The sequence below is a fragment of the Euleptes europaea genome, chromosome 3 (genome assembly GCF_029931775.1).
Source record: "Euleptes europaea isolate rEulEur1 chromosome 3, rEulEur1.hap1, whole genome shotgun sequence".
Lineage (NCBI taxonomy): Eukaryota > Metazoa > Chordata > Lepidosauria > Squamata > Sphaerodactylidae > Euleptes > Euleptes europaea.
In genome coordinates, this window is record NC_079314.1 from 85,576,048 (window position 1) to 85,593,302 (window position 17,255).

General features: G+C 41.3%; 1 protein-coding gene across 6 annotated transcripts in view; it reads left to right on the forward strand.

The window, feature by feature from the left end:
- ANO4 (anoctamin 4) overlaps window positions 1-16,366 on the forward strand; it is a 96,485-nt gene extending 80,119 nt beyond the window's left edge. For all 6 annotated transcript variants that reach the window (XM_056845828.1, XM_056845826.1, XM_056845827.1 and 3 more), the window contains 11 exons: window positions 809-845; window positions 1,661-1,772; window positions 2,937-2,994; window positions 4,488-4,585; window positions 5,656-5,798; window positions 7,952-8,104; window positions 9,382-9,529; window positions 13,087-13,206; window positions 13,915-14,020; window positions 14,918-15,109; window positions 15,830-16,366. In XM_056845828.1, the coding sequence (XP_056701806.1) occupies window positions 809-845; window positions 1,661-1,772; window positions 2,937-2,994; window positions 4,488-4,585; window positions 5,656-5,798; window positions 7,952-8,104; window positions 9,382-9,529; window positions 13,087-13,206; window positions 13,915-14,020; window positions 14,918-15,109 (1,167 nt within the window). In that variant the 3' untranslated portion in view covers window positions 15,830-16,366. The remainder of the gene's footprint in view (window positions 1-808; window positions 846-1,660; window positions 1,773-2,936; window positions 2,995-4,487; window positions 4,586-5,655; window positions 5,799-7,951; window positions 8,105-9,381; window positions 9,530-13,086; window positions 13,207-13,914; window positions 14,021-14,917; window positions 15,110-15,829) is intronic.
- Window positions 16,367-17,255: the final 889 nt, after the last annotated feature.

Genomic DNA, 17,255 nt, shown 5'->3' on the forward strand with positions numbered 1-17,255 from the left:
GCCCCCCAACCCTGGCTACCCTTGGCATGCAATTACCACCCCTGGATCCTTATACTATGATGACCTTAGCATACAATTAAACACATGGAGACTGTAGCTGGAATGGAAATGGCCACAACTTTATTGGTTACAGCATCAGGAATTGGCGTTGCATAGAGGCTGGATCCAAGGCATTGGCCCAACCCACCTACCAACTGATGCATCCTACTCCCAGCCCACCTGCTGGGAGTAGCCTGAGATGGCAGTATATGGGACCCACTTGGGTGGAAGCCTGCTGTGTGGTCCCCTGCCACTTGGTGGGAGGTCACAACCCAGACAGCCCCTGACTGGGCATGTCCCATCCTGACAGCCCCCAACTGAGCATGTCCCTATTCCAGGCCTCCCCCAAAACCCCTTATTGGGGTTCCCAGAATGGGGGAAAGGGGCATGCAGGCCACCTTTTCCCCCAAACTGGATCCAGCCCCATGCCAAAACCACCACAAGAGAAGGCTGGGGACCAGTCGGGACCCAGCCGACTCCCCAGTGCTTTAAAACAAATGTTGTGTCTTTCATTTGAATCTGTACTGTAAGTTTATATAAGCATACAGTGAAATTTGTGCTGTAAGTTGCATGAGACACAGTAGTCCTAGCCAGCTTCCAGGATCATCTTTTTCAAAAGCAAGTCTTTGCCTCCTGAGTTTTAGCTGTCATTCTTGTGGTACAGAAGAAGGAGATTGTAAGCAGGTAATTTTAGATTCTTTTCAGGAATCCTGTCTGTGTTTTATTAAATGATAATCTAATTGTTCATATACTGTTTTTTCTATTACAGTTGTATGAAAAGGTTGCTCTTTTTCTTACAAATTTAGGTAAGTGGCAATAAAAGTGATGCAGCATCTTTAACAGCATGTTTCAGCTTTAGTTACTGAATAAATAAATTTACCACTTTTTTTAAAAAAATGCACAGATCGGCAGAGTTTCTTGTATATCTGTCCCTAGAATATTAATGGTATACTTTTCAGCACCTTGTCCAATTCTGCTATTATGGACATGCCATGTTTTTGTTTGTCTTTGCTGGTTTCTTGCTGAGGGGTCTCTGCAGCACGTCGCATATTTTATGTTTGTGTCCCAATCAGACCAGTTGTGTGCTCAAGGAATAAAGAAGCAAAGTCTTCCCCAAAGGGAAGTCAGTTTGGAATTCATCACCCAGTGTCTTGGAGCACATTCTGTCAGGGTAACTATTAAATACAGTAAATGTGGTCCCATTCTATGAGACCAGAGTACATAAAAATACAAATACGTTTTCAGCTTGCTATTCATAACAAAGCAAGAAACGTGTCTTCCTGCAAAGTGCCATTCATTTCTTTTCACCTCTATGTGAAAGCCAGTTACAAAATTTGCAAAGACAGTTACGAAACAGAATAGCATTTTAAGCATTTTTCTAGCTTATTTGCAGATAAAATTGCACTGCCCATTCCTAAAAATTAAAGCTTTGATCCTACACTCGCTTACTGGAAGTAAATCCCATTGAATTTTGTGGGAATTCAGTGGTCTGGTTGAACTGTCAAGTAAACATGCGTAGGATTGGACTCTAAGATCGGCAGTCAAGTCCCTGCCACATGCTTGCTTTTTGTTCTAATCCGAGAGTTAATCAGAGCCAAAGTCTGCTCTCCTTTTTCCACAGAGCAGCCTCGTACTGAGTCTGAGTGGGAGAACAGCTTCACTTTGAAAATGTTCCTTTTTCAATTTGTCAATCTGAACAGCTCTACCTTTTATATAGCATTCTTCCTTGGAAGGTAAGATTAAAAAATAATCGTCCTCCCTGCCTGGAACACTGTAGAAAATTTCCAAAGAAGGAAAATGATATTACTGTTCAATTAATACTAAAAAAAAAAAAAAAAAGACCTTCAATAATATGTCTATTTTCAACCAAAGCCAATCAAGCAACCTGTGGCTCTAAAACCAAATGTTGGAGGTGTATGTGAGATACTAGATTAACCATTATATGGAGGGAATAGCAAGCAAAACATTTTTATGGGTCTAAAGGACTTTTTAGAGATGGTTTGCCCTGTCCTGGATAGCCCAAGCTAGCCCAATCCTGTCAAATCTCAGCTAAGCAGGGTAAGCCCTGGTTAGAACTTGGATGGGAGACCACCAAGGAAGTCCAAGCTTGCTACGCAGAGGGAGGCAATGGTAAACCACATCTGAACGTCTCTCAACTTGAAAACCCTTAGTGGATGCACCATAAGTTGGCTGTGACTTGAGGACAGAAAGAGGGAGAGAGAGATGCTTTACAGAAAGGGAAATGATAGAGGTGAACAGCTGCCAGTAATCCATGTGTGAACCATGCACAGATTTATGGCAGTGCACTAAATTAATTTCTCAGGGTGCCCTTGTGAATATTTAGTACTTACTGTGAGACCTTGGAGTTTTCTACACAATTGACTTACTCCTGATTTCTTGGGAGTCGTTGTACAAGCCTTAGAATCAATTTGGGCACAGTTGTTCTTCACGTCTGCCCTCCCTGTGCATTTTCACAGCTCCTGTGGGGTCCATTTATTTTCTTCCGCACATGCCTTCAATAATGAGGATTTTCAAGGGAGGGTGCTGTCATCATTGGTGGTGGCATCTGTGACATCATAGCACACACACCCCTTTTTTTAAATGGCACTAAAATATCTATATATTGCTGGAGCATTATAAGTGTATGCTTAGGAAGTACTCTGGATTCCCAGCTTTCGTTTTATTTTATTGTTTAAAGTAAGACTATAGCTCTTTCCCTTGTGGAAATGTAAGGGGAGAGGCATATCTCTGCAAGGGAAGGAGGTAGATACTTTAAAAAAAATGAAAGTTGGGAATTTAGAGAATACAACATAGATTATTGCGTTTGAACTTTCCCTGTTTGTGAGCTCAATAGTGACCCACTACAAAAGAGGTGCTGATTGATCTTATGTTTGAAGATTTACAGGTCACCCTGGTGCCTACTTGAGGCTGATAAACAGATGGAGACTGGAAGAGGTGAGTGTTTCCTGATAATAAGGAAGTGATTCTGTACACTGCTGCATTACGGCAAAACAAAATGTGAAAGTGACAAAAAATGAAAATGCCCAATGGAGCAGCAGCCAATGGTGTTTTCCACACGAGTCCCTGCCCCAGGCTCCCAGAAACTACTGCCCTGACTGTACCACAAAGACAGACAAACATCTCCGAGGACAGTTTCATAGTTTTGGTGCCACAACTGAGAAGGCCTTCTCTTGGGCTACCACTTCATAATCTAAAAAGGTGGGGGCACTGGAAGCAGGGCCTCAGAATATGACTATAGCAATCAGGTAGATTTATACAGAAGAAGGTGGTCCTTCTGGTATGTTGGTCCCATTCCAAAGGCCAACATCAGTACCTTGAACTGGGCCAAGAAACAAACTGGGGGCCAGTGTTAATAGGCCAAGACTTGAATATGATATGGTCCCTACAACCCACTCCAGTCGATATCCTGGCTGCAGCATTATGTACCAACTGAGGGGTGTTGGGCAAAGCCAAACCAACCCCCCAAAAAAATACCTTATTGATATTTTCGGGGAGGAGTTACTCCCCCCAAAAATGGTGGCCTTTAAAGGGAGCTGAAAAGCAGATCCCAAATAATGCTGAATTTTTTCAGCATTTTGGGGCCACTTCGGCCCCGCCATTAACAAAAATTAAAAAGACTCCCACTTCTCCCCTCACTTACCTGGTGGCTGGGCTGGGGCAGAACTCCTGCCAACCACTGCCTCTGCACTCCATGTGGGACTCAGAGGTGGTGGGCCACGCAGAGCTGCAAGTCGGGTTCGGCCCAGCTGGGCCTGGCGTGCTGCCAACCCCTCTGTGCTGCCAACCACCACCACCTCCTTCCTCCATATAGGGCTTGGAGGCAGCTCTGCACCTGCTGCTGCCTCTGGCCTCCATGTGAGGCTCAGTGACAGCTACCGCAGCTCTTTCAGAAAAGGTAAATTAGGGAAGAACATGTCTGAGAGTGTGTCCTTACTGTTCTATTGTCTGTTGTTTTTCGGTTCTCTCGCCTGCTGTTGGGTAGTGGGTCAAACCTATAATGAATTATGCTACAGGCACCATATTAGGAAGATCCCCAAAGCATTCGTGCATGTGGTAGCTACATTTATGGAAGATTTGCTACACATTTTTAATAGGGTCGTGACTCTTCATTCTATAAGGTAAAGGTCCCCTGTGCAAGCACTGGGTCATTCCTGACCCATGGGGTGACGTCACATCCCAACGTTTCCTAGGCAGACTTTGTATTCCTTTTACCAACCTCGGAAGGATGGAAGGCTGAGTCAACCTTGAGCCGGCTACCTGAAACCAACTTCCGTCGGGATGGAACTCAGGTCGTGAGCAGAGCTTTTGACTGCATTACTGCAGCTTACCACTCTGTACCACTGGGCTCCTCTTCATTCTATACAAATATTTTAAAAATCAACTGTTTTGTTCTTTGAACCGTTATTTGCTTTCTCTCTCCCATGCAGTGCCACCCTAGTGGATGCCTTATAGATCTCTGTATGCAAATGAGTATCATAATGGTGCTAAAGCAGACTTGGAACAACTTCATGGAACTGGGCTATCCGTATGTCAATATAACATTACAAACATTGTTTATTAGTGCTGCTGTTGTTTGCAGGAAAAATGTATGAGCAAGCAGAGCCTTGCCTGCAGGTATCTCTTGGCTGATATTCCATGGTTGCTTCCACATGGATGTTTTTCTCCACCTTTGCTTCCAACCGAAGTGCTGTTTTGGGGAGCATCAACATGACATCATTCTCTAATGGTCCACTTTCCAGGTTTGCCTCAGCATGTTCTCTCTCAAACCTGGTTTACTACGATCTTTTATGAAAGAAGAATGCAGCCCAAGTGTTTTAGCATATTGTCTGGATGGGAAAGTGTGCATTTTTAAGGTGCTGCCCACATAAATGCCATTTTCCTTTTGTCAGCCCCTTGCGGCCACCATTTTTTCCTGATGCGCTACCAGAGAACTTTCCTTTAAAATCAGTGATTGCTATAACATATTACATTTTTAAAAGATTGCAGAAAGATGTCTAGCTGAGTGAGAGTGATGACTGACGCAAGAAAATGTGCAGAAAACTCCATGTGGGAGCTCTATTGCTAATGGAAATGCTTCTTCATTTGCAGTGGAAGTGATTGCAGCCCAGAGAATCCTCACCATGCAGAAGCTGACCATAATGCTTAATCTTTGACTGAAGCTTATTATAATAATGAGCATGATGTCAGTCTGTAGCATAATTATTACATGAAGGAGGTGGCATAGGAAATAAAACCATTCCAATTCATCGGCTAGATTTAATTGGTCAAAGTGTATTGTTTTCGATTCCTTGTTGCATGTCAGGGAATAATTTGCCCCATGTTATTTCTGACCACTTCACTGTGGGTCACATGTCCTCTCAAATGTGTATATATGAGTTCTCTGCAAGTAGGCAGCCTCTGAGGTAGTCTAATCTATGCACTGAGCAAAGTGATACCCAAAATCACAGGGTAATCTGAGAAGTGGATCATTGGAAGTAGAATGGACTCATTAACACTCTGCTCTCCTGCTCTGTGAATGTGGGTTGGTATGAATGCGGCTGGTAATGTTTGCATCAACTGGATTGGAAAACAAAAAAAAATTAATTGAACACGCAGGTTAATTCAGAATTGGTGGACCAGAAGAAGAGTGCGACATGAGTATGGCTCCCAGCAAAAAGCAGCCTTCCCTCAATGGGAGAAGGACTACAACCTTCAGCCTATGAATGCCTATGGACTCTTTGATGAATACCTAGAAATGAGTATGAAAACCTCTTAATTTAATTTGTTTGATGACAAGGTCATTCATATGTCATTCTCACCCTCTTCCCGCCCCCCAAATAGAGATGAACTGTTCTGGAAAATTCTCTGGGGCTTTGCTGCATAAATGTGGAATGATTTCTTGGGGAAAGGGCAAATACTATGTAAGGTAGTCACCTGAATTGTGCTGTGGTTATCCATGCACTGGTCACTCTTCCATATTGGATCCTATACATACCAAAGGGTGCTGCATGGGGATAAACCATATTGCATCCTGGACCCAGGACTGTGAGCACACTGCTGGGACAAGCGCACTTGGCACAACCAAGCACAGAATGGCCACTGTCAACTCTGACAGTGTCTAGGCCTAACCTCTTCTCTAAAAGGCGAGCAGCAGATAGTACTGGTCATTGGTTCAGAAGAGATATCCTTGTATATGGCAGGAGTTAACAGAAGGAAAGTTGGGATTGACCAGTTACACTCCAAGCAATTAAAAGTACCTCTCCACCCTTCTTCCCAGCGCTGCTGTAATCACTTGCTTATCATTCCTTTTAAAGCTACTGCAGCAGCCTCTCTCCTTTTTCTTTCGTGTAAAGGAGGTGTCACACACATGCATGTGCCTTCACTCTGGGTGGGAAAATGACAGCACCACTATCCTTTCCCGTCCACCTCTCCTCCCCCTTCATGTGCTCACATGCATAAGCTCTAGCCCTGGACGGGAAAGAAGCATGCCGTTGACTCTGTCCATCAGCATTAAAGCTATCTGTCGCCTCCAGGCAAAATATAAAGGTAATTTTATATTTGTTCCCCTGTAGGGCAAGTTAAAATTGGAGGAGGGTATGCTTTTGGAAAACAGCAGAGGAAGATTTCCCCACCTGAGCACAGCAAACCTGCCCTGAGAAGCTGCAATTTTTGTACAAGCTGCCATTTTGTCACTAGCTCTGTCGATTGAGCCACCAAGCAGCCATTTTGTGACTGGTAGCTCTCAAGGCTCTTGAAATTAAGCAGAAACATAAAGCTTGCCCTCCCCTGGTGTACAGCACCGTGTGTGCTCTGATTTCTATATTAGAGCAATTATTTCTAACAGTAGAGCATGGGAGTGTCCTTTCTTTCTTTGAGAGAAGTGACGATGGGGGGGGGGGAATTAAATCCAGACTTTCTGGCTAGCTTCACGTCATTCCACCCCCTCCTTCAATTTCCTTTTCCCCCCACCCCAAGAGCTTTATTAAATTCCTTGTACTTTGAACAGTTACTAACATGCTAGCGCAAATGAAGTGAACGTTCTCTTGATGCACGGTGCTTGACTGGTATCCCTGGACATATTTATGCCAACACTTACGAAGTAAAATGCACAAAATAAATTGCATCTGAGAAATGTTCCTCACACCCTAGGAGTGCAATCTGACACACCCCCCCCCCAAAAAGTGAATACCAAATGTAAAATTTCAGACTTTCTGAATAGAGCTGCATTAAAAGAGTAAATTCTACAGAAGTCTATCAAAGGTCCAGGGAACTGCATGTTATCAGCTCTTCTGAAAACCTGGCATTAGATCTCTGTTTTTCTGTGGGCAGAATTTTCACTTGTGGAGTGCAACTTTCTTGCCTCCACTCTTCTGCCACAGCCTGAAATATCTTCCAAAATCCTGTTCCTGCAGGACCTTGAAATATCCTGTATGTTGATCTGGTTTGCATTTTATAGCAAGCTGGAATGCAAGTTCATCAGCCAGCTGTTTGAAACGACAAGCTGGCAAGTGTGGAAGCGCATTTGTTTTCAAACAAATGGGGGAAAGAACGAATAAAGCCAGATTCTCCGATTGAAGTGTTTGGGTGAACTGCTCACAAGTAGGTGCCATAGTAAACTGAATGAAGTGGTGGGCTGGAGTACCCACAACTGATTTTACTTTACAGTTGGAAACCTAGACTTTCATTTGTCCTTCATTGTGCCATTTAGTGTCTTTTTCCTGTGCTGATCTTCAGATGTGAGCACTAAAAACATTTAAAGAGCAATGCAGGAACAAAGATATTAAAGTGAGAAATTTCTAGGAAAAATTAAAATGAGCAACAAGTGACCAGAATGAAGGTGCAGATAGATCCTATTTTAGATTGTTTTTTCCAGCTTACCATTACAGACAGTGTCATTTTCCTCCCTTCCCAGTTCTTCAATTCGGATTCACAACTATATTTGTGGCAGCTTTTCCACTTGCTCCACTTCTGGCTTTACTTAACAATATTATTGAAATCCGCCTGGATGCATACAAATTTGTCACACAATGGAGGCGGCCATTAGCTTCAAGAGCCAAAGATATAGGTAAGCAGTTATGTTAAATGTATGCTCAAGAATACACTCTTCTCAGATATTAGAAACTTTGATATTCCTACAACAAATAGAAAGCTGAAATGTGTAGTCCAAGATTCTCTAACTACTAAGAAAAGTCTAAAAATAAAACACATTAATTTCAAAATCTGGGGCATGAAATTTACCTCCTAACAGCAGCCTACTGTGCAAAGAAAGCCAGACATACTGCTGTGTAAGCCAGCTTCTTACAGAAGATGATATGTACCCAGGAACAAAATTCTGAGAATGGAACACACAAAACATACATCGGGATCCCCTTTCACACATGTTAAAAATCCTCAGGTTGGGGAGATTCACAATGACTCCAGGAGTGGATACGAGCTTTACAAAACCCAAGCTGTGTGTATTAGTGTATTTATTTAGCTACACTTGGGTTTTGCTCATTCACTGGAGTATCAAATAGTTGCAGAACTTCCTTGTCAGGAAGCTGACAATTGGTACAAAAGTCAACCAAGACATCCTGATTATTAGAAATGTCTGAATACAGGGCTTTTTTTGTGCCTCTCATTTAAAATTGAATCATCTCTTGTAATAGGGACTAACATTTCAGTAGAGAGCTAGGCCACCTCACACATGCAATGGAATAGAGGCGTATACCCTGGTAGTAGTGGAAAGTGCCGTGAAGTAATAGCTGACTTAGGGTGACCCCTTCAAGGCAAGAGACTGACAGAGGTGGTTTGCCCTTTGCCTGCCTCTGCATAGCAACCCTGGACTTCCTTGGTGGTATCCCATTCAAGAACTAACCAGGTCTGACCCTGCTTAGCTTCTGAGATCTGATCAGGCTAGCCTGGGCCATGCAGGTCAGCGTCCTACATACAGTACGTGGTACTAAAGGCTAAATAGTAAGATATTGTTATCTACTTTCCTTTTTTGTTCTGCTAACCAATTAACCACCCACTATAGATCTAGAGGGCATTTGTTGCTTTAGCACACTGTCCCACAGAGTAGCAAGTGTTCAACTGTGTTCTAATTTAATTGTTAGTCAAGAGCTTTGTTGCCATTTCAGCAGTGACAGGAAGTCTGGGAGGTGTTGAATAACAGGGAAGATGTACCTTCTCTTTGGGGATGCGTCAGCATGAAACATGATCTTCAGATTAGTGGCAGAATAGCATGGCCATTTGCACCAAGACAGTGGTTAGTGACTGTAGTATTAAATGCTGATTTACCTTTGCTCTGTTTCTTATGTTATCGTCCCTGGAGCTGACACAAACATTTTCTTCATTGCACAGGAATCTGGTATGGAATTCTAGAAGGCATTGGGATTCTTTCTGTTATTACAAATGCATTTGTTATAGCTGTAACTTCGGATTTTATCCCCCGGCTCGTTTATGCTTACAAGTATGGACCATGTGCAGGCCAAGGGGAGGCTGGACAAAAGTAAGCTTTTGATTTTGAAAACATGCTCTCAGATCATCTCCAGTATCACTTCTTATGTGAGCATCTGTAGGGATTCATCTTCTTTGCTATACTCCTGTTTGGGTTCTAGGTACATGACAAGGCCGAACAGAGTTCGTTTTGGCTGAAGCAGCTCCGCATTTGGTACAGAAATGGAAGAATATGAGCTGTAGCAACCTGCATAATTGGACTACGGTGATCAAATACAATAAAACAGCACATATTAGTCCTGAATTACACCCTTCTAGTTGTCTTTCATGGCAGTGTGGGTTCTGTTTAGTCAAACTGAGGCTTTCTTTTCACTGAGCACTTAATGATTTTTTTGTTTGGGGCCAACATTTTAGCGTGACTTCAGTTACCATCTCTTACAAGTTCTTTTTGAGGAATAGTCTGAATTTCTTTTTACCTTTTGCCACATCTAGCTGTTCAAGTACAGAGGGTTAGTGTCCCTCTCGTATATACAACCCTCTTGTTATGTGGTCATTGTTACTGTGTGTCTCTGTGAACGAGGCCCACTTTCCAGTTTGGCCTTAACTCACTTCAAAGAGTTCCTTGCTTAGGTTTTATCCTCAGCTTAAAAGGAATGCATCTGGGCAATGACACATACAAATAGCTATAAAGTGGTCTTTTGACAAAGTGATGAAGCTACTTAAGTACTGAGACCTGTACAATGTGTATCTCTCAAGAAGTGGGACACAAGAAGCCAAAGAGCAAGGTGAAGAATGGCTTATAGTCACCTATCCAAGCAGCTTCCAACCAGAGCTCCCACTACTTAGGCAAGGACTCCAAACATCTGGGCAGCCTGGAATCTAAAAGGTAAATCTAAAGAGGAGGAGCAGGGAACAGACAGAGGCATGTAATGTGTGCCAGGTACAGATAAACCATTGTAGGTACACTCAAGGTGGAAACAAGAGGAAGTTTACAATTGTGGACTGATTCTGGTTTGTTATAGGACGCGGGGCATGAATGAAAACAAAACATTCCCTTTCCTGGGCTTCAATATAGCATCCTGGTGAGCTATACCCCCTGACTGAAGGGTTGTGAGAAGGCTGGAAAAGTTTCCAAATAAGGGAAGGAGAAAAAGTCTCAGGACGGGGAGAAGGTGGGTTGAGGGCATACTCACCTCATTGAGGTGAGACTTTTAGAGGACATTTCAGCTGGCCCATATTGGGTCAGTGAGCCTGGAGAACTTCTAGTCAAAACTGGTAGTGAGAATTAACACTGGTAATATTATTAATTACTAGGATGTCCTAATTAGTGGGAGTGAAAAAGAGAGTGGCTTTTTTTCTCTGAAGCTGCCTTTGTTTCTATTGTGTAGGATGAGGCAGTGGAGAATTATGGCCGTTCCTGCCTCTTTGCTGGCTCTAAACCTTGGTATTGTAAATGGCCCCAGACTCATTTTGGGGTCTTATGTGTCTGGCAGGAAAGAGTGGTCTTGGTTGCCAAGAGAGAGGGGGAGAAAGAAAATCCAACTAAGTGGAGGCTTCATAGCAACACCATTTGTCACTTTTAGTTATCACATTCTGACTTTTAGCCCTGATGACGAAGGCTGAGGCAGGTCATGCACATGGGTGTTTCAGGAGTAGAAAGATATGGTAGCTACGCAATTTATGCCTGCGTTTCAAACATTTACACTTTTATAAGCAACAGTTGCCCAGCATGAACATCAAAGTATAACTCTGCAGCTGGTGAGTGTATTGACACTTCAACATAGTGAGGTACACCACGTTTCACAAAACACATCTTTCATAACACACACTGTTATATTCATTTCCCTTTCTGATACACAGGAGGGGAGTTGGTGGTTTTATTTTTGGCATATTTTGTATCTCACAGCAATTTTGTCACTGTGGCAGGAAATGAACAGTTGAAGTTACTGTGATTGACAGTGCAGCTAACTCATTAGGCTGTCAAGGATTGGCACTTCAGTACGTGCTGGAGGGGAAACAACTGTTCTGCTTCCATAATGAACTGTATAAAATTTTCCATTAATATGGAGCTCAGCCTGACTTTGAGATGATGGGCTCCTGCCTCTCCTTGCTAACATTACACAGAGCTACAAGATATTCTGAGTGTCTGCTTAGTTTTTGGCTTCCTTCATTTTTTTATGCCAGCAAAGTAAAAATGATGAAATTCTGAATTGCACTGAATAAAGGCTTTTCAGCCTGCTCTGTTGTCGCTGGATTATCTTTAAAGTAAAAAAAAGTAAAGGTAGTCCCCTGTGCAAGCCCTTTACCCCCAGCAAGCTGGGTACTCATCTTTAAAGTACAGGTAGGTAATTCTTCACTAAGCATCAGCCAAATCTACTGGCCTGAATGTCATTTACTGTGCATTAATTTTAGCTTACTTCTGTAAAGTATATGAGCACTGGAAACAATGTAGCAAATTGAAAATTAAACGGTCTGGCCATTAGCTGAGCTTTCATTCATTAAAGTTGGTAGTAGCATCCTGCTTACAAAATTACTGTGTGCATTCTTGTTACTGAAATTGACTCATACATGATCATTAGTCTTCCTTAACCACGATGGCTAAAGCCTACATACCCAGAGGCACTATGAATACTGGGTGACAACAGCAGGGGTTGGCTAATATCTTCATGCTGTGCTTGTAGACTTCTCAGGAGCAACTGGTTGGCTGTTGTGAGAAACAGGATAGTGGACGAGATGATTTAATCCAGCAGAGCTCTTCTTACAGCCCAATATTTTTGCCTTCATTAACTTAATTTCTTAGGTTTGCTCACAAAAAGCAATCCCCCCAAGATATTTGTCATTCCTGCAGCAAAGATTTTTATCTTTGAAAACTGCTTCATAGCCCAGGTGAAAAGCCTTTGGTAAGATGATGCAGCCAGTTTACCAAGATTACCAAGCCAGTTTGCCACTCCTACTTTAAAGATATATTAAGGATATTTGCAAGTGTTTCATAAATGCTAACTTGATACTCAAGCTAATATTTCATTATTATATATTTTAAATAAATTCAGAAAAAAATCAGTGGGGAAAAAGCATTGATACAAACAATGTGGACATCATTAAAATGATGCCAAATGATGTACATCTCCTGAGCGTTTCAGACCACTTAGGTCTCAAAAGAATGAATAGCCATATAGGTATTATAAAAAATACATCAAGAATTTCTTTTAGAATAACAGTTTGCAAAGCAAGGCTTCAGTTGGGGAACGGGTTTATACCCCGAGAGTATAAACTAGAAATACAAAATAACTGGGAAAATTGTGAACATTTTTAATGCCTTTAGATTCCTTATGATGAATCTAAACACCAGTGTCCAGATCACCTGGACTTTGTTTGAAGAGAGCCATTTACCCTCCAAGCAGTTCCCGCCACCCACAAAGCTCATCCATTGACCTGGGTTATTTCCATGTTTACTAGACACCACCATTCCAGTAGAGCCTAGTGAGCAAACAGCCTTCCCCAGCACATTCAGCATTAGCTAATGACAATCCAGGTAATCTGAACCTTGGTTGTCATCTTTACTGTCCAAACATCTGAAGCAAACCTGACTAAAGAAACTTTGTCTCCTAGATGCATGGTTGGCTACGTTAATGCAAGTTTATCAGTATTTCTAGTGTCTGACTTTGAACATCGTTCAGAACCAGCATCAAATGGAAGTGAGTTCTCTGGCTCACCGTTAAAATATTGCAGGTAAAGAAATGCATGTAAACAACACAGCCATGTGAATCATCTTTCCTCTTGTTGAACATATATATTTATTTCTAAGATGCCCTCTCATGGTGATGTACAATGTCTTTTAAAAAAACCAAGTCAAAAGTACAGCAACTCCCAGTCCTACATGAGTATGAGGGTCCTCCCTCACTGGCACAGCCCCCTTTCCCTCAAGTTGACTTTGCTGTGCCTCCACAGTCCAGGTTTGGCTGCTTGTCCCACTGCCTTATTCCCTTTGTTCTGGCTTTAAGGCAGGGAACTAGCCTTAAGAGCAGCCATGTTAGTACTGTGTAACTTGCAATGATATTATTAAACTTTGTTCTGTAAGCAAGCTTTAGAATATCCAGCTCTTGTTGGCTGGCCTTATCAACTGGTATTCAGCAGTAGTTAATTACTGTAGTAAGTTCCTGTTTATTCCTGAAACCCCTTGCATTGCTCGGGAGGGGTGTTTCTAGTGAAGGTGCTGGCTGTTTATTTCTTTACTTCTCCCCACCTCCTTAACTACTAGTATTGGCATACACATGTATGTTGGTAGAGATACCAGAATCCAGGATCCATAATATGCATAACAACGTATGAGTTGCATTACAACAAATGAGTTGCATTACAGTACTGGAGAGGTGTGTGTGTACACGTTTGTTTGTATCTCATTGCAACAGACAAAACTGTCTTTCTGTTTGGTTTTAGGTACAGAGACTATCGTGACCCTCCTCATGCTCCAGTGCCCTATGGCTACACACTACAGTTCTGGCATGTCTTAGCTGCACGGTTGGCTTTCATAATTGTATTTGAGGTAAGATTTGGGACTGACAAAGATGTGCAAAATGTAAGAGTGCATGGAATTTCAAATTTGGTGTTGGCTGTTGAAATCAAATGTACTTTTACAGTAAAATTGCACAGGACAAAAGATGCTTCTCTTAACTGATCTTACGTAAGAGATCCCATTTCCAGCATAGCATGATGGTCATCAAAAACCATTTCAGGTAGCAAACCCCAATTTGTGTGACATAAGAGATGCATGATCAGATAGACTTTCTGGCATTGTTATGCTCTCTTAAAAGTAGGCACTAGGAGCTGCCAATCATTTTTTTTAAATTTCTTATCTAAAGCCTTCAAGAGTAAGGGACTGACATACAATTATTCTTGGATCATCCTATGCCATTAATTGTAGTAGCCTATCCAATTAAGGGCACAATTCCACTGAACACATTAAGCACATTTTAAGTCCACAGTTTTCATTGGGATCCCAATTGAACTTAATTAAAAGTGCTTAATTTTGGTCAATGTACCCCAGGCTCTTTAAAAAGCTGTTTTTATTTGGGCTTTTAAAAAAATTGGACACTGATAAGCAACATTGACCAGGAATCTCATTAACTTTGGGGGTGCCTGGTAGACTTTCCTTGACATCATATCAGTTGGCGGTCATGAAAAATAGAGAACAGCCATTGAGCTCTTTAAAGGGACATGTAATTTTCTAAACGGAAAAGTGTAATTGGTGACTGACATTTTACTAATATTAATCTTTCTTATACTCAACAGAAATGCTTGCATTAATAATATGATACAGAACAAAATCAGAATGCGTACACACAAGGATGCAAATTGTACAGATGATACTTTTCTCTAGTTTAAAGAGCTTTGCTTCTTGTTTCCATGCTGAATTTACCAATTTTAAAAACTTTTTTTCCAGCACCTCGTCTTTTGCATAAAACACCTGATTTCCTATTTAATCCCAGACCTTCCTAAAGATCTAAGAGATCGAATGAGAAGAGAAAAATATCTGATCCAGGAAATGATGTATGAAGCAGAACTGGAACGTCTCCAGAAAGAACGGAAAGAGAGGAAGAAAAATGGAAAATCATGCAACAATGAGTGGCCATAAGTAGGTGGGTGTTGGATACTTCAATTTCTATAGACAGATACGAATGCTTTGAAGAATTCTGCAGCCTTTCACATAATCAATTGTCTGAATGATTTTTTTGGTGACTCTGAACACCACAGTTCAGTACAGTACACTGTCAGTGTTTCTCCACATTTAGCATCTTTTTAACACCAAGATCATATGCATGATCAATTCCACAGACCCATCTAGCTCTGTGGAGGGATTGACCCTAAACTGTGTGCTGTTGAAGGTCCCCTCTTCCCTCTGTAGCGTGAGTTGGGCCATTACCGGGGAAAGAAAATGTAGCCGTATCCAGGCATCCTTGAACTCAGATGCAAATTGATTGAACTCTGCCCAGGTAAGAAGAGCTGGATGGGGATATAGGCCTCTTGTTTCCAGGAGGGTGGTGGAGCGTGCCAATTTCTGTAGATTGAATTGGTCAGAACAATGCCTAATTGTATCCACCTCCCGCATTCTGGAGGTATCAAATAGCCACTGCAATTCAGCTCTCCATAGCTATATCTTCTAGGCTAAAACAAAATACCCTAGCTAATTGGTTGAATCAATGTTATACTGACATTTATTTTTAACATCCTTTAACATGTTATCACTCTGCACCTAGATTGCCAATAACTTTCCTTAATGAACTAATGTATGTGCGCTTTTCCTGATCTAATACTGTTTAGTAGGATTTATATTTCTTTTTACTTGTTTCTCCAGATAGCAGACCTATATGCTGTTTGCTTTTTCCAGCTCTCCAACACTACCTTCAAGAGAATGAAAAAGATGCAACCTCAGTGCATGCCACAAACATTTGACATAGGAAACAGAGCAGCACATTTCAAGTTGACTACTGTGGAATCTCTTTGCAATCTGCATATGATCGCTATTCATACATCATTCTACACAAAACAGGCATGTAAGTCCAGTTTTTAAAATGAAGAAAACTTGTGTACTGCGGACTGTTTTTCAGCCTGTTTGCTACTTTTTTGCATTATGTCCCATGTGACTTTTTCAACTCTTCATATAGTACATATGCATAAAAATCTGGATATGTCAGCTTTGACTATCATCTTCTACCAAGACATCACATACATCAGACACCCTGTTTACATATAAATATAAATATAAATATATATATTCTTTTTTAGGGGACTTGCTATACCCCGTATGTATAGTATATATAAAGTATATAGAGACTGTTTATTTGTAAATAGCAAAAATAAATACAACTATGGCAAAGAATGTCGGATTGCCACACTCAAATATCATCAACATAAAGCCACATTTAGCATTGATATAATGTAATACAATGAACTTTAAAATAAATAATGGATGAAATTCTTGCTTTTGTGTCTCGGTAAGCTATTTCACAAAATGTTATGGTGACTGGTGTCAAAAGGCAATGTCATAGCAGATTGCCATCACCATGGGTTTCCCAAGGGTAGAACCGCTCTTTGCATGTAAATCATGATCTCCCCTGCATCTTCACAGTGGAAACTGCTGAGGCTGCAATTTGAAGTGGAAGACTGACGTGGGTGAAGAGAGGCTTTCCCACTGTGCTATTTATTCTGATGAAAATTGTGCCTCTCCCCATTTGCTTTCATCCCACTGGGGAGAGGAGAATACGATGCACTTATTGTTCTCCAAGAAGGAGTAAAAGCAACTGAGCAAGGGGCACTTTCAGTGGGAAAGTGGCTCAGGAGAAAAAGGATTAAGAAGCCCTTTCTCTCGTTTCAGTTTAAGGGCTTAATTCAATTAAAAATATCAAGGACCTTTTGAAAGAAATATTTGTATCTAGTTTATCAGCATGAAAAACAAGAATTACAGTACTGAGTAACCATTTGCACAGGAGATTTATTTTGAGATTAGAAAATATTTATTTTTGTTCTTAATATTAATTGTAATATCTTGGTACAGAAGTAAAACATTTATAATTTATAAAGCATTCACAGTATAAAGGTTCTTCTATTCAGATGTGCCAAACATTCAAAGAAATCCATATTTAATATTCCTCAATCAGTTAGAGAGATGTCTATAAATATATACACCAAAATTTTAAAATGTATCTATTTTATGGGCTTGCTGCTTTTCGATAGGCTCTCATTTATGCATTAGTGAAATGGGGTCATTTTCTCCAGTCTAT